Genomic DNA, 24,310 nt, shown 5'->3' on the forward strand with positions numbered 1-24,310 from the left:
TAAAAGTTTATAAACTGTGCTATGTTTTGCGGCTCCAGACTATTTTTCTTTAGTGGAGGAGAGGGGCAAAATGGCTCTTTTAATAGAAAAGGTTGCTGACCCCCTGGTCTATGCCATCTTACAGTAGCCCCTCTGACATTCGCCAGTATCTACAGATTGCCAGTTTGGGCCGGGTGAAAGAAAATATACTGCAAGATCTTACCAGAAGGAAATCTACAAAGCAATCACTTTGTTATCCTCTCCCACACCCACAAATGTTTTCCCGCATTTAAATTGCATATTTCTCAGTATGACATGGGACTTGAATTCTGTACAGTGACATAAGATTCTTAATCTACAATTCCAAAGCATTAAAGCAGTCATACTTAATCCGACTAGTTGCATGAAAACCGTTACCAATGCAGCCTGCATGCCACTACATAGAGATAAAGGGCATTTCAATATAATCCTCAGAGGAGATGTTGTAATTTACCATCAGTGCAATATGTAACATAATTTAGGCTATTGTTATGCATTAACTTTTTTCATCTTAGGCATTCTTGTTAGAGTTCAGATCTAGATGACCTGTCAATAGGGATGAGCAATTTTTTTCGCTGCGGATATGAGGCCCATAGATTCCAATGGAAGAAAAAAAGATGTTGCGTATCAAAAAAAATGACACGCATCAAAAAATTTTTTGTCACCCATAGACTTTAATGCATTTCAGAGAATTTTCACCTGAGGCAAACTTTTGGCAAAGCAAAACGGGTCAAATTTGCCCATCCCTACCTGTCAATTAAGCCTAGGTCGGAACCAATCAATCGAATATTAGACATTCAAATTTTTTCTTAAATAACCTCCCAGTGGAATTGTGAGCATATTCGAATTTAAAAAAGTGCACATGAATTTGAAATTCGACCTTTGATAAATGGGTCTGTGGTGTTTCCCTTCCTTGCTATCCTTACTTTTTAAATATTTATGTCTATGTTCTTTCCGTTGCAAACTTAATAATGAAATAATCTGGAGAGGTAGAATTTCCCAGACTGAGGCAGGCTCATATCACATTTTCTCTTACCTGTATCACAGTTCCACAGGAAAGAAATGAAAAGAATGTGATCTTATAGTAATTGCACTTTGCCTACATATAGTGCCACTGTGTGGTACCCAAAAAATTAATATATCTCTGCTGAAATTTATGTAAGAGCAGTTTTTCTAACACAATTTCTATGAGGTTCAACCATGTAGCCAGCTATGTTTTTAGGTCCAGTGCCACCCTAAGAACCAGACCTAATAGCACAACCCCCACATCATTTCCAGCATATGTCAAGGCTGGCACCCAGTGCAGCTGGCCCTTTACCACTCACCCCCCCCCCCCCAGGTCTGCTGCCAGATTTATGTGGAAAGTCTCCTGCGGTGGCTGATGGAGATTTTTTCAAAAAAACATATATTCAATTATATAGTCACCTTAAGGCCACCCTAGGCACAGCTTTTATTACATTGAGAATCTTAATTGCATAAAGGTGGCATAAATATTTGGAGCAAACAAAACTTTTTCATTAAGAAGTTTTATTACTCACTATCACAAACTATAAAATTTGCAATCAATATACTAGTCGTATGAGAGGCAAAGTGTTCACTAAGGCGAAATTGTTTACTTTGTGAACATTTATTCTCATTGCGAACGATTTTTGCTTTAGCAACCAACATTTCATTCCCCCATTTGAGACTTAGGGGCAGATTTATCAATGGTTGAATTGAAAATTCAAAGTAAAAAAAAAATCAAATCGAATAGGCCAAAATTCGATTCAAATTTGAAAAAAATTAGACTATTCGAATATCGAAATTTATTATGTACTTTCTCTTTAAAACTTCGACCATTCACCATCTAAAACCTGAGAAATTGCTGTTTTAGCCTATGGGGGACCTCCTAGAACTTATTTGGAGGACTTTGAAAACTCAAAGTTATTTGGGGCAAATCCTTTTATACAAATGCGGTAAAACTTCGATTTGAACAATTCAAATACAGCCTATTCACCCGCAGAAAAAACTTCGTTTTTTAAATAAATTTCGGTTAGTCTTTTTTCCCTCAAATTTCGATGTTATGGGAGTTCAAAAAAACTCCCATTACTTCGAAAATCAACCCTTGATAAATCTGCCCCTTAGGGGCAGATTTATCAAGGGTCGAAGTAAAATCCTTCGATTTTGAATATCGAATTCTAGGGATTTAGCGCAAATGCTTTGAACGATTTTAAGCGATCGATTGAAGGATTTTTATTCGATCAAAAAAAGCTTAGAGAAGAGCTGGGGAAGGTCCCCATAGGCTAACATTGCAGCTCGGTAGGTTTAAAGTGGTGAAGTATGAAGTCGAAGTATTTTTTAAAGAGACAGTACTTCGACTATCGAATTGTCGAATAGTCGAACGTTTTTTACTTCAAATCGTTCGAATCATTAGATTCGATCAAATTCGATCTAATTTGACCCATTCGATGGTCGAAGTACCCAAAAAAAACTTAAATTCGAGTTTATTTTCATTTCATTCAATTCTTCACTCAAGCTTAGTAAATTTGCCCCTTAATGTATGTTTTTTTTTTTTTTTAATAATTTCTATGATTACACATACCTACTTTTCAACAGCTTCATGTTTTAGTTGTAATTGTAAAATTATCATGAGCTTCTGTGAACTTTCTACTTGAAGGGGCTGTTGGGAGGAATGTGTTATTGCTACGTATCATTCTGCGGTTAAACCCAGCATTCTTCTTGGGATTCTTCTTGGGATTCTTCTTGGGATCTTCAAAGTACTAACCATTCACATTTACCTTCGGAATGTTTTCCTAAAGTAATCAGAACCTCATTGGTTAGGTAGGTGTAGGGTTGCCACTAGTGATGTGCGGGCCGACCCGATACCCACTGGACCCGCGGGTCGGGCGGGTTTGGGTCAACCTCGCAGTGCTCCTCACGGGTGGCGGCCGGGTGCGGGTTGAGCTCTTCTCCTGCATTCCCCGTCCGCCACCTTCAAATGCCGGCTTCCGGGTTCCGGTTTTATAGTGTCGCGTCTGCTCGTCCCGCCCCTTTTGTGACGTCATTGTGATGTCGTCAGCGCAGGTCTATAAAAGGACCCCCGGAAGCGGGTGCGGGTATTAGCAGGGCGGGTTAGGGTCGGCTGCGGGTCAGGGAAACCCTGACCCGCACATCACTAGTTGCCACCTGTCCAGTTTTTACCAGGACAGTCCATTTTTTTGAAGGGCTGTCCGGGTCAAAACTGCCTGCCCGGTTTTCCAAATTAGAAGAAGGCAGGATTTCCTATGATTGACGTGGCCATTGGCCCCTGATGTCATGACCCCGCCCCATTGAATCACTGCCCCGCCCCCTGACTGGTGTTAGATGGGCCAGTTGGAGGAAAGATATTGATGATAGCCTTGCTCATTTCTTGCTCTTGGAAGTGCACAGTGAGGTAGTTACAAGCTATAGCTGAAATCTGATAATTTACAATGTGCTAATTGTTTTCTCAGTGCTCACTTTAATTACAGTTTTTCATGGATTTATAAAAAAGGCATGTGCTTTCATTTAGGCTAAAGTGCCCCAAAAATAGCTGATATTACGGAACACAGAACACAACATTTTCTCTCACAGATGAAGAGGCAGTAACAAAAATATCCTACGTAACTGCTGAAAAATGCCTTGTTAGGCTTTGAATATGTATTCAACTCTGTGGGGATAGATTCACAAGCCTGAGTCTGCCAACATTACAAAATCTCACTTGCTTTTGATGGCTTGGGCCAAGTTCTTTGGATAAGGATGTTTTCATCTGGTAATATGAAAACATTTCTAATTCTGGAGAAATTGGCTGATTCAGGTTTTAGAAATAGTGAGGTAAAATATAATGTTTTCTGCTCTGGATATTTTTTTTGATTTCTATGGTAATGTGAGCCAACATTTATAATATGGATTCATTGAATCCAGGATTTGGTTTGGCACTCTGCCTTTTTCAGCAGGATTCAGATCAGCTGAATCCAAGTGCCCGGACGAACCAAATACTTAAAATCTTGTGACATTTCGGCACACAAACAAGAAACCCTACTTAGCCCTAATTAGCATATGCAAACTGGGAGTTGAATTTGATTCAGGATTTGGCCGAATCTTTCATGAAGAATCCAGAATTTGGCTGAATCCTAAAATAGTGGTTTGGTGCATCCCTAGTTTATAAAGATGAAAAAAAGAACAAATAAAATAATAAAGTAAATTGTTAAGAGCCTGTACGTATCTTGGTGATACGTACGTATCTTGGGGGGTAAGGTTGACACCTTTTCTGGAAAAAATAGTGGTCTTCACAAGTCTGATATTGTTCTTTTCTATCAAAAAATTGCATTCAGTATGATTATTAACACCCAGGATCATAAAAAAATGGGGCCATCTTGCAGCCTTACAAATAACACACAAAAGGACCTGCTTTCAATTGGATAGATGCAAGGGCTGGTGTGCCAAAGTGCATAGAAATGCTCCTTTTAGGTGATCATAGACCCAACAAGTAATCCAAACACATTGTAGCATGCAGCAGTAAGGTGTTGTCTTAACTTTAAAGGGGTGGTTAACCTTTTAGTATATTATAGTATGGCTAATTCTAAGCAGCTTTTCAATTGGCCTTCATAAATAAAAAATGTCGGCAGGAAGGCAAAGGGCTAAAAATTTTGTTACAGAAATTATATATTTACAAATGTGTACATTGATGGTTGCGTAACTGTACAAAATACTGCTTCGCCATAATTTCATATTTCTTGAAGTATACACAATTTCTTTCAGTGGAGTCTATATGGGGTATATTTATCAAAGAGTCAAGTTAGAGATAACTACAGTCCTCTAGAGTGAAATTCCACCACTCTATATTCATTTCTATGGGATTTGAATGGAGAGTGGCAGAATTTCATACTAGCGGACTGTGTACTTCACTCTTTGATAAATATACCACTATGAGTCTATGAGAAACAAAGAAAGTCCTTGTTAGCGCCCAGGTGTGTAATCTAAATAAAGGTTCTTACCGTAACACCTTTGTCCAGAATATTGTTAACCCGTATGATGCCACCACAATATTCTTCTGGCATAACAAAGATCATAGTAAAATGATATATATATATATATATATATATATATATATATATATATTTATATATATATATATATTTATATATCCCTCTTGGGACCTTTGATAAAGGTCCCAAGAGGGACCGAAACGTCGGTTGTACATACTAATGTGACAATACAAGTTTTTTTCACTGCAAAGACCCCTGGTGCTGGTTTTTTGTTCATTTTTGTATCAATATTCTACTCCGGGCACAGGGGCAGCTACGAGGTAGCTTTAACTGAAGGTGGGAGCTGTCCTGATCTACATGTATATATATATATATATATATATATATATATATATATATATATATATATATATATAACCCTTTTCATAGATCTGGTGAATCCTTGTATTAGCATCAGGTTTGGTACCCATGGGAAAACCCGTTTTTCTGTCCTTGGGTACCCTCCCTGCCAGGATGCCTGGGTTGACTGCAGGCTTGTGATCCCCTGCCTTTCTGAGTGAAAAAGTATTATTTCCCTTAATCTGCCTCTGGAGTAATGTCAAGTCTGGTCAGTGCTGAAACCACTTCTGGTTTTGCAGATCTCTGGATCAGTTAAAGGTGGAGGTAGGGTCAGGTAGCAGGGATGGGGTGGGCATTTAGTGGGTCTGTGGGTCTGGGTCAGCAGGTCCGAGTTGGGCACATGTCTGCCTAACCAGACCCTCATGGGACTCTAGCTTGCATTTGTTCACCAGCTCCGTGTAAACTAGATATATTGTTCCTACTTTCATCATTACCAGCTAATGGCATGTAGCTCTGTCTGTCCCACTGGTTTAGATAGGGACAAATCATCTTTGTACAGTCACACAGCAGCCTGTAAAGATCCCCATTGAACATAAATGAACAACCTACTCTGCACTTGCAGAAATATTTATAAAGTATATATTTTTTAAATATTATTTTCAGGTTTACCACAACTGACTGATGTTTTTAAATTGTAAATGTTGTTGATATGTAAGGAGCATGCATGTGTATTATTTATAAAGTATATTAAATTTGCTCACTTCTGGAAAGAACATTCAGTACCAAGAATAGATAACATGAAAGATCTGTGTAGTATCATGAGAACCTCTGCCAGATTACTACTTTTTTAAAATGCCATAAAACTGAGCAGTATTTACTGGTTATTTAAAACAAGAATTTCAGTCTGCTGTGTATTCCATTTTCCGTGTATTGCAAAATGCCAGGTGCTAAACCATGCTGCATTGTAAGATTGCTTCTAGATTTTCCAACAGAGGGATATCAATGCAAGCATTTACACCATTGTCACGTGGCACCGTGTTTTCTGGTAGGGTTGCCACCTGGACAGCCCGGTTTTTGGAAGGGTTGTCCGGGTGAAAACTGCTAGTCCGGATTTCCAAATGAGCAAATCTGGACAGGAGGTTGAAGTTAATGGAATGGCGATCAGCCAATCACTGATCGCCACACCATAACCCTGCCCCCAATGTCAACCACTCCCTGCCCGGGGTTGAGCTATCGAAAAGGCGGCAACCCTATGTTCCTATCATGTACCTCTTATACAGAAGAAAAAAACCCTGACCATTCTGGACAATAGATCCTATATGTAAAATGTGATGGTAAATTATGTTACTGAAAACATCTAATTTAGAACGTATTTAAGCCACTCATCCCACTGAGGGAGTGTACTGAAGCTACAGGAACATTTGTTTGTGTAAAATAATCTGTACAGATCCTTTAAAAATTTACATGGTGTTACCTTAAAAGTCCTTAAAAAAAAAAAAGATCATGGTGACTGATATGTATATTCCCTATGTTTTAGGTCTTATTACAATTAAAGATGCTCATGAAATTGAAGCAAGACTTAATGAAGTAGAGAAGCTTTTGAAGACAATCATAAATATGCCTTGCAAGGTATGTATTTTGCCGCTTGCATTTTAAAGGTGAACCGTCACCCAAAAAAATTATTCAAAATCCCATTTTATCACATTAGTCAAGCTAACTATATAAATTATTTGAATCTTGCTTCCTTCAGTCTGGGATTTCAAAATTATACAAGTGGAAGAAGGTGAAGCAGAGCACACTCCTGAATCTTTATGCTGTGAGAACGCCTGGTGCACAATGTTAGCAGTTCGGCAACCTCCAATATGCAATAGAATAGAAGTACACCGGCACTCAAGGCAACATTAATGCAGGGTTACCCCTGTTACCCCTTGCTGTTTATTTGGTGCGAACATGCAATGTTTCGGGGCGAACCCCTTTCGCCCCGAAACATTGCACGTTCGCACCAAATAAACAGCAAGGGGTAACCCTGCATTGATGTTACCTTGAGTGCCAGTGTACTTCTATTCTATTTCAAAATTCTAGCAAGCAGGCAGGAGCCATTTTGTGGACACTGTTATTAAGACAAGCCTTGCATCATCTTAGAATCTTGTTTGTGCACCAGAATGGGGGACCCGATGTCCATTCCCATGCCCCGTCGAAAGGGGGAATGTGTGGAGAGCAGTGACATCTAGGAATGTAAAATGAAGGTAATTGTCTGTCCCGTCTCTATGCCCATGGCATAGAGGAGGGGCAGACAATATTTGATTGACAGCTGAGATTTTAAATGAGCTTACAACAGCTATGAATGCTTTAATACAAAATAGAAATTGGATTTCATGTTTAATTTCAAAAGGACTTTTATTATACAGATTTGTGTGTCTGGGTGACAGGTCCACTTTAAAGGAGAAGGAAATTCAAAAATCAACATAAGCTCTAACTGTTACCAAAGATGACTATATATGTTTAATCCCAAGCATTCCCTCATTAGTTTTTCCCTTAATCTTTTTGCTGCAATAGTGTATGTAACAGCATACCCTGTCTGATGTCCAGAAATCCGTCCAAATAGGGCACACGCATGTGCACACGTTGCTAGGATACTAGGGGAAGCTTTGAAGCTCCTGTGCTCGCTCTGGTTTTAATTAACAGTTTGTCAGCGAGCGAGCGCAGGAGCTGAGAAGGGGGAGTGTTAAACAAGCCAGCCAGCGATTGGGTCTGTCTGACTGAGGTCTGTAGTAATTCATAAAGTAACAGTTACAGCTTGTTACTTTAGCACAGGTGTGGCTCCTTGTATGCAGTTGAGCGCAGGGCGGAAATGATGCGCCAATTTGAAAATGGCGGCGCCAAACTTTGAAAAGGGGTGAAACTTCTGAACGCTGGTGCACAGAAGCAGCAGCAATCTCAGCATTTTTACTGCAGCGTTTCAGGAGGGCGCCTGGTGGAAAACATATTGAAGGTGGTTTAGTTTTTTTTGTTTCCTTCTCCTTTAAGGGAAATATTAAAACATATTTTTCATCCCTTTTAAAGAGTAACAAGTGGACATGCCTTAGTGTAGAAGACATTCATTCTCTGTATTTATGTATATTGTATGTGGAAGCTGCCATAGTGCAAACATTCAAAAGGCAACCAATCATATCTTCTGATGGTAACCATTATTGCACTCAGGGAGCAGTTCCCCTGAAATTACCAGAATATCCAGTTTTGAGCTCTTTCAGTTGGTGCTTAAACACTATCCAGTGTCGGACTGGGATGCCCACCAGAAAACCTTAGGCTGAGGGCCCACTTTCTAAATTATTATACCTCCTCTCCTCACTCAACCTCTTTATTCTCCTAGTCTCTTTTCTCTACATATTTTACGCTATTCTTCCATTATTAAGCCTCTTTGTTCCCATAAAGAAATATGGAATGACATGAAAAAGGCCAAATTGTTAGAAGCAAGAGGCCTACTGTCACCTGGGCCCCCCAGGAGTTTTCCTGGAATCCCTGTGGGCCAGTCTGACACTGACACTATCTGAACTTCCAGAAATAAATATACATTTATTCTTCTTTACACAGATATACCTGATTCCAAGGACTGAAAGTAAACAATGCTAGTCTATCTCTAGGAATTATTTCTCAACACCCACTTAGGCTTGCAGAGTCATTCAACACCTCCCTTTATTACAATTTATTAAGATTGTTTCTCAGATCTGTACTTGGTAATTGGGAAATATAAATACTACATGGGACCCCTTTTAAAGCATGTACTTATTAAAGGTATTTCCATTTTTATTTGTAAATGCACTTCTCATTTAGTTACAGGGGACTGTAGTTAAGCAGTGTCAGGTGGTTGCAGGACCAATTTTAGGTACCAATGAGCAAGGTCTCATTTGTGGCAGTCACAGACCCAAGAAATTTGTAATAAAACTTCCCTGAAACAAGTGAACTTTAAAGGGATTCTGTCATGATTTTATGGTTTATTTTTTCATTTCTAAATTGTTAACATTGCAAATACAGTAGAACCCTCATTTTAAGTTATCCCTGATTTTACATTGTTGTTTTGTGGTCTCACCTATATATCGTACATAATACATTTCCCTGATTTTACATTTTCCTGTATTTTACACCATATTTTTCTGGTCCCTTGAAAATGTAAAATGGGGGTTCTACTGTAATTCACTCTACCATTTCAATTTTTATTCTTAAACCAACAAATGTATTTTATTTTTAGTTGTAATATTGGTGTGGAGGCAGCCATCTCAGTGCATTGTGCCTGATTCTGAGCTTTGAGAATGAGCCAGCACTTCAGGATGGAACTGCTTTAAGATGGCTATTGTTTCTCCCCTTCTCATTATACTTCAATATGACCCAAGTCGTGCCCAACCTACTGGTAGACATAAGAATAACACCCAAACAGTAAGAAGGGAGCACTTTTAGCAATGCAAACAAATCCTTCAGCAGAGGTGTTAGGTAACTGCTGGCTAGCTGTCCATTGTTCTGTTGATAGGCTGCTGGGGAGTAAATGAGGGGGTGATATCACTCCAACTTGCAGTGTAGCAGTAAAAAGTGACTGAAGTTTATTAGAACACAAGTCACATGGTTAAGGGCACCTTGGAAATGGACATCACATCTAGCCAGATGCCGAATTTGAAAATTAGAGCAACCCTATTAACTGATGCGTTTTTGGGAAAAAACAAGTTTTCCCACGACAGTATAACTTAAATATAATAATGAAGACAATAAAAAATTGCATGTACTTACTGTTATCCTAGATGTGCCACCTTGGGCCAAAATCCATTAGAGAAGATAAAACATTATGACAAAATGGGGTGTTCTCCATTTAATACATAAGCTTTTATTAGAAAGTTCCACTAGAAAATTTTTACTCTAGAAAAGGTAAAGTGAAAAAAGAAAACACATTCAAATAACCATACTTCTAGTTGATTAAATTGAGGGTTCTGCCATATCTGGTGGTTTCTTCTGTCAAAAGTTACAGGTATGGGATCCCTTTTTTTGGCAGTAAAGCAGAAAGCCCCAAATTACAGGATGGTCATCTCTCATAGGAAATAATTTTAATTTTTAAAAGTGATACCCCCTTTATCACTAATAATAAAACCACTTTGTTGGTCCCTAATCTGCATGAATCCATAGCCATGGTGGCAAACCAATGCTATTGGGTTTATCTAACATTTAAATGTTTTTTAAATGTTATGAAGATCCACATTATGAAATGAATTATGGAAAGATCCCTTATCAGAAAATCCCAAGTCCTAAGCATTCTGGATAATAAATCCTATACATGTATCATAGGCAAAGTCTGGTGGTGGGTCCCATGTCCTGATTATGTCTGGGAAAATGCCCCTTATGCCTATTAAATATATGTTGAGACATAATTTTTTGCTGGAAAATTTTGTATATCTGGAACTTCCCCTTTTATGCAACTTCTTCTTTCATACACTGGTCACTAGGGCATTTGCAATCGCTTAAAGGAGAATTCAACCCCCCATATAATAAAACCAGAAAGTAAGCGATGTATCGGCGCATGCGCAGTTGAAGCAATCTTCCGTTTCCAGACAACTGCGCATGTGCCGAAAGTGATGAAAATAGCCGAAGGGAAGCAAGAAGATCTGAAGATTACCAAAGAGAAGAAGATGGCGCCCGTCAGACTCTGCAACGAGGGGTAATTACAGGATATGGGGCAATTACTGGAGTTATCGGGCGGGAGGGGGGACTATGTGTGGCAGGAGGTTTATTATATGGAGAGTTGAATTCTCCTTTAATTTGTTTGAAGTACTGTAATAGCTCAAACGAAAACAATTCCTTAAATTTCTTATTTAAGTTTAACATTGACTGGTGTTTTTTCTCTCCATTTGTTGATCTGAGCTGAATTTCAGGAGACGTTTTATAAAAGGTCCAGACATGCTTATGAAACACGTGTCTGAAGATACACACACCAGTAGTGATGAGTAGCACATGGAGTCTTGACATGTTCAACTCTTTTTCTTTAGTATTCAAGATCAGAAGTGGTTCTCACATTCTTTGAGAGGTCTCCGTTGGACCAAGTATTAAAAAATGATAATGTACACAAGATTCAGCCAAACTTCCAGAGTCCCATTAAAATATCTGGTAAGTGTTTGACTAATTTTATACAGTATACTGTTTGTGAAAGTATCAGGGGCGTAACTACAGAGGAAGCAGATCCTGCAGCTGCAGGGGGCCCCAGGAGGTATAGGGGACCCATGAGGCCCTAATTCCTATACAGTTTTAAGAAATATTGGTGAAATAGGTCAGCCTTTAGACATAAGGCTGTGTGGCCCAGTAATATCTAGTTATGCCACCATTCTGACCACCAAGTAGTCAAGGAAGTTGTCAGGAGAAACAAAGAGGCTGCTCTAATGTTCTTCTGCTTAGGAAAAAAATTAAAAAACGTTCTCAAACCTTTCCTAAGCAGAAGAACATCAGAGCAGCCTCTTTTTTTCTCCTGACAACTTCCTTGACTACTTGGTGGTCAGAATGGTGGGAAAATTACCAGCAGGTGGCGCTGCTGTAACAAAATTCATTCATTGTAAAAGTACATGTATCCTTTAATATCTTGGAAATAAAGAAAAATAAATAATGAATGTAAATTACAAAAGTGCTTAGAATAGCACTATCACCTTCACTTATTTTAAAGGTTTACTTATCCTTTAAATTGATAAATTTAGTTGATACATTTTTTATCTTTGTCCCTTCTGAGCAGAATTCCCAAGTGTCACTAAAGGCAGCTGCTAGAATTGATAAAGCAGTTGCTAATATTCCACAGATACTGCTGAGAAATGTATCAATTAATTGTATCAACTAATGTAGCAAATTGTAACAGTTCAGAATCTCCACCTGGAGTTTCCAGACTGAAACACTAGAGACACTGGCATTAAACTTTAGACTTCAATTTTGGGAATACAGTAAAAAATAAAAGATGGAAAGCAATTGAAAAAAGTATTTGTTTATGGTGAACAATCTGAAAACAACTGAACTGAAAAAAGCGTTTGGAAGGTGAACAACCCCTTTGAAGTAATGCCACAGGGGGGGTGATCTTGGTCTGTGGAAAAGCGCAGGCAAATGATCTTTATTATTTATTTTGTGTACCTGTAGTTTTTTAATTATTTGTCTCCTGACTCTTTCCAGCTTTCAAATGGTGGTCACTGACTTCATCTAAAAATCAAATGCTCTGTAAGGCTACAAACTTAATATTATTGCTTTTTAATTACTCGTCTTTCTTTTCGAGCCTCTCCTATTAATATTCCAGTCTCTCATTCAAATCGATGTATGGTTGCTAGGGAAATCTTGCCCTTAGCAACCAGATTGCTGAAATTGATCATTGGAGAGCTGCTGAATAAAAAGCTAAATAACTCAGCAAATAATACAAAATGAAAACCAATTGCAAAAACTATTTTAAACAAATCCCAGAGGAAATTAAGTGTATTGAAACTAGCTGTAGTGGGCTAATCACCATTCTATTTAGTGACTGAAAGTTTTTCCTTCATAGATACAGGCAGAGTGAAACTCAATTCATAATTGGAATGGATTCCAAGGTACAAAAGCATGTCCTTTCTACGTGCACCACTAGATGGCCATATACATACATTTGAAGTGAAGTAATACAGCTGTGTTAAATTGTATTTCTTCATGTATACCTTTATGTTGTGTTTTACAAATGGTGGTGTACATACAATAAATTAGACAGTGAAAATAATATGTCGTAGGTGCTTCATTACACGGTACACAGTTGCCTGTCCTGAAGAACGTACAATCAAATCAGGAGATAGAACAAACTTTGGAGGGGAAATGAGTGAATAGGTCAAGGGTTTGTTGCTAGAGAATTCCAGAGCGTGGTGCAATTAGTGAAAAATATATATTTCAGCTTTTGAGATAAAATATTGTCGTGAGCTGAGCGCAAGGCCCAGGAGTGTGTGTGTATGGGGAGATGATTGTGTGCAGGGTTCTGAAGGACAGGATAAGAGTTGTCCACTTGACTGGAAGCAAGGACAGAGGTTTTGTCAACTTCTTTCTGGGAAGCTACATACATTTCAATGAAATCAGATTTTGGTGCAGTTTCATACTGACATCTTTAACTGTTTATATAATACAGTCAAATCACTTTTTCTACCAGGAGCACACATATACAGTAAAAATGCTTATTTTAATACATAGTACCTCACTGCGAGTACTGTGATCTTGAATTATGATGAGGATATGGTACCAGAAAGTGAGGCGAGTGTGCCACAGCTTTCCAAGCCCAGAGCCTGCCTTGGAGAATCTGTCCTCCCTGTAGTGTAAAATTAAAGTAGAACACAATAGTACCCAGTAGAGCACATTCATTAGTACAGCAGCCTGGCAGACTAATACATACATACTGGGACAGATGGGTGTATGAATAAGCTTTCTATGTAAAGAACTGGATAATGTGTTGGTGCTATAGAAATATTAATGAGGCATCTGCTTTACAAGTTATACAGTTTATAACTAGCTGATGTACCTGGCACTGTGAAAGAAATGTGATGTTAGCCCCTTAACATCACATGCACTGCTCAGAACTCCTATGGAATGCTGCAATGTCATTGTTCATATAGGTAGGGCCTGTACCCAGCAGTGGTAAACTGATGAGGTTTGCCTTTTTTATTATGCAAAATTGTGGGTGTATATTCCCTTCAGTGCTACATTTTAACTTTGTAAATCACTCTTTTCGGGGGAAGTGCTTGTGTGCAATATATCTGTTCTTAGTTTCAAAATTAAACATCTGGCAGGTAGGTTTATTTTCATTTTCTTTGACCCCCTTAAGTAGTGCCCATTTTAAAGGGATACGAGTGGTATCAGGTTGTTTCATGCCATGTAATACATTGCCACTCAGCGAGAAATACATTATACTTTCTTCTATAACTGCACAGAGCTTGGAGAGAGCAAAGACTGCAAGCTGCTTATCTGCAAGTATATATAAATGATGATGATGATGTGTATGTGTTTTAATCAGGGTAACCTTGCCAGCTCTTAGTAAATGAGACCTAGTGTCTTGTAAATTTCAGCTTGATACAATATAGTATTTGCAACTTTTTCTGGAATGCAGCATCACAAAAATCCAAAATTTGCATATATTATACTGACTTTTTAAGCATGAAAAAATTTAGATTATACAGATCCGTTCAAGGTTTTTGAGTAACACCTCATAAATCTAGGGAAAACATTTGTTGAAGCAAACCCAATCACCTCCAAACACATATGCCCCCTATGGCTAACAGTTTCCTAATCCCATGCCCACTATCCATCTTTTTATTGCTGAAGACCAAATTATTTATATCCAAGGGTTTCCCATAGGTCTCACGCTTGGTTGGAGTTTGAAATCAATAAATATTTTGCATGACTATTTCTTCCTTAGGCAGGTACTCCAGCGTCTAGGTGATGCCATCTTTAAGTTATTTATGGGTAAAGCGAAGCAACCATCCTGCAATTTTTTTATGATTACAGGGTCATTTCTTGGCAGTGATGTATGATTGTATGATGGATCATCTTACTTAAGTAAAATTAAATGAAAACTGCACCTGTTTAGAGAACAATAAAGTGAGATCTAAGCCCTTCTTACAAATAGATTTTATTTTGCTTTTAATAAATAAAGTGCATACTACTATTAGTGCCATAAAGTTAAATATTTTAATTAGAGGCATAGCATCTTCTATGGGATCTGCTAACAATAAAAATTACAAAAACAAAATAGATTTATGCAGCTTAGTTAGAATACTATAAAGTATTATTATTGCAGAAAAAAGGGAATCAGACTTAAAATAAGAACTGTTTACTTAAAAAGACTCTGAAATATGGCATTTCCATATTTCAGCGTTTTCTGGATAATGGGTTTGCAAGTAACACACACTATATTTGTAGTAGAAAATGGATTAGTTTATCACGTGAAAACTCATGGACAAGATTACATTTTTGGAGAAAAAACTTTTCTCCTAATTCAGTTACAGTTTTTTTCCACAAGATAAAATGTGAGACAAGTTTTTCTGAATAGAATTGCATCTCAAATTGAATCTCGTCCTTGAGTTTTCATGTGATAAACCTCCTTCTCACTGAATTGAATCTGGCCCAATACAATGGTGTGTGCTCTTTGCTGAGATTTATGTCTAGATAGAAGTAGAAGATTTATGTCTAGGTAGAAGTAGAAGATTTAAGTCTAGGTAGAAGTAGAAGATTTAAGTCTAGGTAGAAGTAGAAGATGTATGGCTAGGTAGAGTCAGTGATCAAAAACCACTTGTTTATTTGAAAAAACTTATGTATACATAATTATTGTATAAACAGCCATTCCAACAGTTAATAGGATACAATGCTCTTATTAATGTTGTATGTCTGTATAGTAGAGTGTTCCCCATATTATCATACTTCTTATGTTACCTTTTTAGGGGTGCATGATAATAAACCCCTATTTTTCCATCTTTTTCAGAAATCATGCGTTCCAATGGATTCTGTTTGGCAAACACAGAAACCATAGTGATCGATCACAGCCTTCCCCATGTGAAAGATCCAGATTTGGATGTCGATTCCACAGATCTTTTGTGAGTTTAATGTATTTCACTGCAATAATAACTATTCTTTTTGTGCCAGGGTTTCCTCTTACCAGTCTGCTTTTAACCAGTCATTGACCCTCCTGTTTCTCAGCAATGAACAGCATTAGCAGTATATATCAGATGTGTATATTAACATTCGGTCTCCAACATACCTGAAGAGCAAGTGGTGCCCTCTGTATTTTTTTCTGGGGGGTACCTTAAAGTGCAACTAAATTAACATGGCTTTTTATAATACATTTTATAGCACATGGCTGCTGTGCTGTTTCATGTGACTACATAAATCCAACAGCCTAACTTCCAGTGTTGCTAAGAGAAGTTGTGGCTGCAAGTACACAGCTTGAACTGGCATCTAAATATGGTCATAGCATTCCATTAACTTGAAAACATTAAAAAAATCCCTTTAAAATTGTCTGTTTGTATGCAGCTGCTTGCGTATGACATAAGACTCATAATATTATGTAATGAAGTTCATTTAATAGTTCCTTTTTTAAATGAATTTCAGCTCCAAAAACATTTTATTAACTTTTTGGACAATCAATTTTATGTGATAAGGTCATTTATAGTTCCAGTAACAGCTCTGTGCACTAATTAATGGTCTGTACATAAACTTGTGTTTTTGAGAATCACACATACACAGAGGAGAACATATAAAATATATTACATTCTGTATATGCAATGGTAGTAAATAATCACAGTTTACATATTTTTCTATCAGCTGGCTTTGTGCTAGCTAGTTACCATCAACTAAAGGTAGTTTACATTATGAGAAGCAAATTAGTCAAAACTAGTAATTGTTTGCTTAAACTGGACAATTTGGGCTGGCTGAGCAGTGCAGATAATTAAGACAAAAAACACAATTAGGGCTCATAATCACCAGCATTTATTCCTGATCTCCCCTGCATTCAGTTTAAATGCATTCAATTGTAGGGGAGCTCAGGCCCACATGCAGCTGACTCTTCCTTATGGGCAGGTACTCACAAAGAAGCATGTAAGTGCAGAATGCAAGTGGAAAACAGCATGTTGCGTTTCACCCACGTTTGGCGCTTACATGAGTCATCATGAGTACAAATTTTGTTGCATGCAACCTTAGGATATATACATCCTGTGAAATACAATCCCCTATAAACAAAGGGTATTAGATGTTTAAAATTGCACCCGTGGTGTCTAGCTGTAGTTAAACAAGAGCCCACAATACGGTTCTAGTGAGTTTGGCAGGTGATCATACTTACAAGAAGTAAGTTAGAGACAGGCTTTGAGATAAGCATTCTGGTTCACTTTTAATCTTCTCTTATCCTTAGTGGGTAAAATGAAGCAACGTGTGGAAGCGTTTAAAATTTTTTAATAAATAGTTAAGATCACACTCACAAAAGTTCCTTCTTTAAAACCGCTTTAAAATCATTGCAGTGCATCCATTTAGTGATCCGAGTCCTTAAGCGTCTTTTTTATTCCAACAAGTTTGTCTCCGGCAGCTGCTTCCACACTCCTGTGTCATCACTGACGCCTTTCGCCGTCTGGCTTCTTCGAATGAGCGATGTCCTTACTTCTGGATAGTTGCTTCTTTTACCCATAATGTTCCAAATTTGAAAACTTTATTGTTCCCAGAGCATCTGTCCCTCACATGTCTGTCTCCTAGTAACATCCCGTCTACATTGTTGCAACATAGCATCCTACATAAAATACATTGTAACCTAAAACCCCTCATGTTACAAAGGCTCTAAGATTAAAATCAACGTTTAGACCATGGGGGGGACAAGGATTTTAACCTGTGGATCCACCAACTTTCTCTTCGCAGTGTGTTGTTCACCATATCACCCCTCCTCCAATTGCTTTTAACTATTTCAATTCCTAACCATTTTAAAAACTATTTTTATTGTGCTTTTCTAGAATTTCTTTTAATTTTCTTTGTCTTACCTATATATTGGAGGCCGCAAGGGCACTGCAACATGTATATCACATTTTTAGTATCACATTTGATAATTCCCTGAATTTGAAATTGTTCCCCAGTTATATCACTTTAAAAAGTTTTAGTTTTCACACCAAATCTGCATGCTTTACAAAGACAGCATGGGAACAATCCTTGACATATCTCCTTTCTTTTTTTATCCTTCCATTTGTTGCAAGTGTGCGCCAGTTTTTGTTTTAAGTTGAAGGCTTTTTGAATTTTTTTTTCGTTTTTTTCGGAAAGAAGAATTCTAATTCTTTATCCAAACTAAGAACATTCCAATGTTTCTCCACAATTGTTCTTATTTCTATTGCTTCGGGATTATATTGTGTTATGAAGCACATATCAAAATTCTCTTCTTTTATTTTCATTATATTCTGTGTTTGTTTTTCTCTTCTATACTCGAACATCTCGATTTGCTTGTCTTACTTTTTCATATGCTTCTCCTATATCTTTTTCTTTGTACCCTCTTTCTACAAATCTTTCTGTAAGGGTCTTAAAGTGGCCATACACGGGCCGATAAAAGCTGCCGACAGACCGAGGGGATGGGGGCCCCCGACTGGTGGCCAGATCTCGATCATAAGGGACTAAAAATCCCGTAGAATTGCGGCCTCATCTGTTCGTTGATGCGGTCCCGTGATCTGACCACCCGTTCCTGTTCGTTAGGACCCTAGGGCCCACGATCGGATCAGCCCAATATTGCACACCTCAAGGTGGGCATATGGGAGAGAGATCTCTCCGTGTATGGCCACCTTTAGATTGTTTGTCGTAGTTGCTCAGATAGCTAATTAGCAATTCATTTTTAGATGCATGCTGCAGACTGAACTGATTTATGTGCAGCCATGAATTATGCATCTAAATGAAATGCTATTTAGCCATGCAGGCTGTGGATTCCATATGTGTTTGGTTTTAAAGGGGTGAGGGGCAACCCTAAGATAAGATACTCCATTATAGTAAGAGTAATGAACATAAAGTACAACACATCACATGTACCTTATTGAAGAATCAGGTTAAGTATGCTAATAGCTTGTCTTGCAGAGCATACATTAGTCATACAGACTTATTTGCCTTGTGTTGCCTGCATAGGAAATAAAGCCTTGGTATGGTCATTACTGCTCCTGCAAAACTCAAAGCTGCTAATGTCAGTTTCATACTGTCATCTTACCTGGCAGATAACAGTAACCAAGACCTAATATCAGCAGGTTGTTTGTTGATGAACAGATCCATAACTCATCTATTATTCATTTACAACACAATCTTAAACATGTCTTCAAGAATTTCATTTGAATCGAGTGCTGACTACTGGTTTTATATGCTGAGTAAAATGCAGTATATTGCAGTGAGAGAAATCAGCTTCAGGCCTTTTAACTTAAAAAAAGAATCTTGAGTTTACATTTTGACTGATTGCATTGCAGATTCTGCATGCCAAGGTTCTGTACAATTGAATGGAAAAAATGGATTGCTAGGCTACGGGTGGAGCAGAAGCAGCTGCACCACCAGGTAGGGAAAGGGTTAAATGTGCAAATTATAGAGGAATGCTTAAGGCATTTCTCATTAAAGATTTCAAGCAAACTTAAGGGAGTTTATTTGTTTTTCCTGTAACAGCATTACCGGTTCCTTCGGTTTGACCAAGTCCCAAGTGAAGTTTTAGCTGCTAGGTAACCATTACAAGGTTTAAAAGGGACATAAACCTTCAGTAGCAGTTTTACTCCACCCAAACCCAGTAAGTCTGCTACTGAATTTTTGCAAAATTCCGTTGCAAAAAAAGAATACAATAATTAGGACTTGCTTTGAAAATTTTGCCTGTGATTTGAATTAGCGCTAATGTAAAATTGTTTTTCTGCACCATAATACTGGTTGCCCAGTGCTGGCACAAAATTATTCTCCAGTTAGACTCCTGCCAGCTCCCCTGTGTTCCGTTTAAGTCAGCAGGAGCATGTTGCATTTGGTGCAACCCCTTAAAGCGGGGGTTGTTCACCTTTGAGATAACTTTTAGTATGATGTAGAGAATGATGTTCTCAGATAATTTGCAATTGGTTTTAATTTCTTATTATTTATGGTTTTTGACTTGTTTAGCTTTTTATTTAGCAGCTCTTCAATTTGCATTATAAACAATCTGGTAGCCAGGGTCCAAATTACCTGAGTAACCATGTATTGATTTGAATAAGAGACTGCAATATGAATAGTAGAGGACCTTACTAGAAAGAACAGAAATAAAAATTAGCAATAACAATGAATTTGTAGCCTTACAGAGCATTTGTTTTTTAGAGGGGGTCAGTGACATCCATTTGATAGCTGGAAAGAGTCAGAAGAGAAAGGCAAATGAATATAAAACTAAAAAAAAAAACAAAAAATGAAAAACCAATTGAACAGCTGCTTAGAATTGGCCATTCAATTACATAATAAAAGTTTACTTAAAGGTGAACCACCCCTTTAAAGATGCATTGAGTGTGTCTGGGCCTGCGCTCCTCTGCAGTTGAATTGATTAAAATGGAACGCAGAAGGCCCATGTGTAAGAGCCCGTAATCATTCTTCTTGGTGCTCTGATTGTCACCGAAGGTATTGTTGATTGGAAACTAAGCAGGTAAGCTGGCCATATATTTAAAATCCGATGTTACCAAACAAACAGATCTTTCCTATATATACCCACCTTGAAGTGGGCAATATCGAGCTGATCTGATCATTTGTCCCACAGTGGTAAATGCATGCTGTTGGAAGGAGCTGATATGGTCCTCCCCAACCACATTTTTAAACCTGCCTATCATTATCTCCCTATTTTTTTGCCAGATATCAGTGGGGCAGGCCTGTCGGGACCATACACAGGTCAATAAGCTGCAGACTCTGGAAGGACAGAATCACAATATTTAATTGGCCCATGTATGGACACCTTTAGGGCTCTTACTCATGAGCGTTTTTACCTGCGCTCCCCTGCGTTCTGTTTTTCTGCGTTCAGCCGCAGGGGAGCGCAGGAATAGACGCATTTCATTATTTCAAATGGGGCTGTACTCACACAGGCGCGTGTAGGCGCCGAACACAGGAAAAATGCAGCATGTTGCGTCTCAACCTGCGTTCGGCGCCTACATGCGCCTGTGTGAGTACAGCCCCATTTGAAATAATGAAATGCGTCTATTCCTGCGCTCCCCTGCGGCTGAACGCCGAAAAGGGGAGCGCAGGTAAAAACGCTCATGAGTAAGAGCCCTTAGTCTTGTTGATTAACAGACCCCTCAGACTCAAATGCACTAGTAATTGCCTTAAGGCAGGAGTTATGCACAGGACCCAGATGCAGGCTGTGCCTCCTTCTACTACTGCCTTGTGCTTAATGGAGGGGCAGGAGGGGAGGATATCTGTGTGCCTCCTGCCTGCCCCTCACTAACACAAGGCACAACGTTAATGCCTTATGCTTTTATTATAAACCCTGAAGAGAACAAAAAGCACATGAAATGCAGGGAATAAAATGACTAAAAACCAGAAATAACAGGTTTTAAAAGTAATCAAAAAGCTATACAAATGTCGCCAGGGTCTGGAGCTGGGCATTTTACAAAGTGCAGAGATCCGCCTAAAGAAGCAAATCTTATCTGAAGCAGGCAACCTTAGCTTTGTTCACAATTCTCTTTTTAAAGATTTGATTCGGAATCCTTCATCTGTGAACCTGTCTGGAAATATCTCAGTGGGGTTTTTGAGCTGTAAATGTCAAGGTAATGATGAACGGAGATTGCAGAACAGTAATTATAGTGCCATTTTAATAATCCCAGCAGAAGATATTTTGAGGATTTGGACATCTGAAGCAACAGTAATGTCAGGTATTAGGTTATGGGATTTAAAGGCATAGTTTCATATTTTATAGGTCCGTTTCTGTAACCTGCATATGCAGTATAAAACTGAGTCAAAAATGATTATTTTGTAATAATAACAGTTGACATTTGGGGTCACTGATCATTGCAAACACAACATTAGGATAATTATTACCTGTTAATGCTTGTATCCATGCTGCTGACATAATACTGGTCGTGCGCAAGTCATTTGCTTCATGAATGTGACCTAGACCTGGTAGTAAATATATTGCAAGATAGAAGACAAACTTTTGCAGCAGAGATTTGTAACACATTATAATAAGAGGTGTAATGTCTGCCCCAAACCAGTGTTGGCCAGTTAGAAGGGAGTATTTGTTGGTCCACTGTTTGACAGATTTGACTGGATGCTGTGTGTTACTAAACCAGTAGCAGCATATTTTTTTAAATGTGTCACTGTCAGGTGCTTGAATCTAGTTCAGTTTGTAGAATAGAATTATAAAACATTGTCCTGTCATATCTGATAAGATATTTTGATGTTTTTCCCTCATAATAATTGATTTGGAGCACAGTGGTCAATGCTTTGACATGTTACAACTTACATTTTATTGACAACCAAGTTTTTCAATTCCTAAGCTGAATGAATCAAATTTGTTGCACTCCTATTAAGTGGTAACTTAAAGGAGAAGGAAAAGCATATTTACTTTGGGGTGCAAAAAGTTAGGCACCCCCAAGTGATCGTATATACTTACCTGACATCCCGGGCTGGTGCTCCTATCAGCAGAAAACTGCACTGGCCCGGGGTTATTCCAGTGAGCATCGCGGATCGATCGGCTTCCTTCTTCTCCTTTCTTCACTCGGGTGCACATGCGTAGTGGAGTGGAAAGATGAATTTTAACTAAGAAGTTGGCTATTTTGTTCTACTGCGCATGCGTCTGCCCCGGGAAATTTGAAGAAGGAAGCCAGTCGTTCCATGGTGTTCGCTGGAAATACCCCGGGCTGGTGCAGTTTTCTCCTGATAGGAGCACCAACCCGGGGTGTCAGGTAAGTATATATACAATCACCTAATGCCTAACATTTGGCACCCCCAAGTAAATATGCATTTCCTTCTCCTTTAAGTAGCATTGCAAATTGCTTGGTGCTAAACTCACTTTAATAATGTTTCTCTTTTGCTAGATATGGAAATGGGACTGAATTCTCTCCAGATGCAGAGGACAGTGATGATCCATCAGCTTATGTTACCAACTTGTCCTACTATCACTTGGTTCCATTTGAAACAGATATATTGGACTGATATCTCTAATTTCAGATTGACTGATTTTGTTAAAACCTGTTGTGTGCTGCTGTTCTTATGGGCTATTATTTTAACAAAGAGACTCCAGTGCCTGGTAGAAATATGCACAAAATGTACACACTGCACCAGCGCAGTAGGATAGGTTGTACCGTAAGCCTCTGTTTTTATAATGAAAATTTGTTCTTTTCAGTATTAGCTCAGCACTGAAAACTGTGGCTTGGCCTAGTAGTGCATGATCTCAGGCAATTATTACTGCATGACCTTAACTGGATTCTTAAATACCAGTAGCACCATGGATCTAGAAAACAAACACATTTATGCTGGAACGAGTTTATTGTAGTAAGGAAAACAAGAAATAAGGAAAGGGTAGAAATTGCACCTAACTGAAAGTTCTGACAATGTGTGAAGAGGAATGAATGCAATCGGTGAAGTAAATATACATTGGCAGTTGGTTGTGGATTTTGTCTTGTGGGAATGTGTCATTTAAATTTGTCTCCCTCAAGAATATTTTGTACAGGTTTTCATCTGTTTGAATCCTTGGACATCAGTACGTTTAAAGATATGCCAAATGCAAGTGAGCTTTCTTGGATACATACATTGAGAGACTTTTAGAGGATTAAACATTTTGCTGAAGCTGTTTGCTACCGAGCAGTTCAATATTAACTCTTTTATACCACTCAGATATTACTTTTATAAAGGGATTTCTGCCATTTTGATATTTTCTTTAAATGGACGGTCATTTATTTGCATTAAAAAAAAAATCTTCTTTTCAGCTCTGTATTCTAACAGGAACTAAATTCTAATGTAAATAATATTAAATTATTGAAAATCTTAATTCTTTTATAGAGTGTGTTTAAAGCAATATTTTATTGAAATAAAAACTATTACTCACATTATCTGCAGTTTATTATTTTGTGGCCTTGTATTTAAATAGAATGAAAACTATCACTGTTCTATCGCTGTTAAACGCTTAGTGGTTACCAGGGGCGCCATTAAAAAGCACAGGGCCCCATATAACAATGTTCTGGGCCCTGCCCACCCAGATCCCGCCCACCCTACACCACAGTTAATAAAAACACACAGACATCAGCGCTAAAACGGTAAACCCCCCCACACACATGTTGTAAAAATCTATTAATGGTGAGGGCCCCCTTAAAAATTACAAAAAAATCTGTGGCATCTGGGCCCCCATAAAAGTTTTTTTTTAAAAAAAACATTGGTGGTCAGGGCCCCCCTACAAGTTAAAAAAAAACACTGGCGCCAGGGCCCCTATAAAAGTTTTTCTTAAAAAAAAACATTCTTGCCAGGGCCCGCCATTAAAGTTTTAAAAAAAA

The 24,310-nt window shown here is 38.2% G+C and overlaps 1 protein-coding gene across 2 annotated transcripts in view; it reads left to right on the forward strand.

Moving 5' to 3' along the window:
• The window catches only part of pxdc1.S (PX domain containing 1 S homeolog), a 36,064-nt gene extending 12,192 nt beyond the window's left edge, over positions 1–23,872 (forward strand). Inside the window, exons 2-5 of one of the 2 annotated variants that reach the window (XM_018269452.2) lie at positions 6,880–6,971; positions 11,366–11,483; positions 15,829–15,940; positions 22,859–23,872. In XM_018269452.2, coding sequence (XP_018124941.1) covers positions 6,880–6,971; positions 11,366–11,483; positions 15,829–15,940; positions 22,859–22,976 — 440 coding nt within the window. In that variant the 3' untranslated portion in view covers positions 22,977–23,872. Of the gene's footprint in view, positions 1–6,879; positions 6,972–10,825; positions 11,057–11,365; positions 11,484–15,828; positions 15,941–22,858 lie in introns of those variants that run through there. The other variant, XM_041567666.1, reaches the window with a different exon arrangement.
• The last annotated feature ends 438 nt before the right edge of the window (positions 23,873–24,310 follow it).

This window comes from Xenopus laevis, chromosome 6S (genome assembly GCF_017654675.1).
Source record: "Xenopus laevis strain J_2021 chromosome 6S, Xenopus_laevis_v10.1, whole genome shotgun sequence".
Classification (NCBI taxonomy): domain Eukaryota; kingdom Metazoa; phylum Chordata; class Amphibia; order Anura; family Pipidae; genus Xenopus; species Xenopus laevis.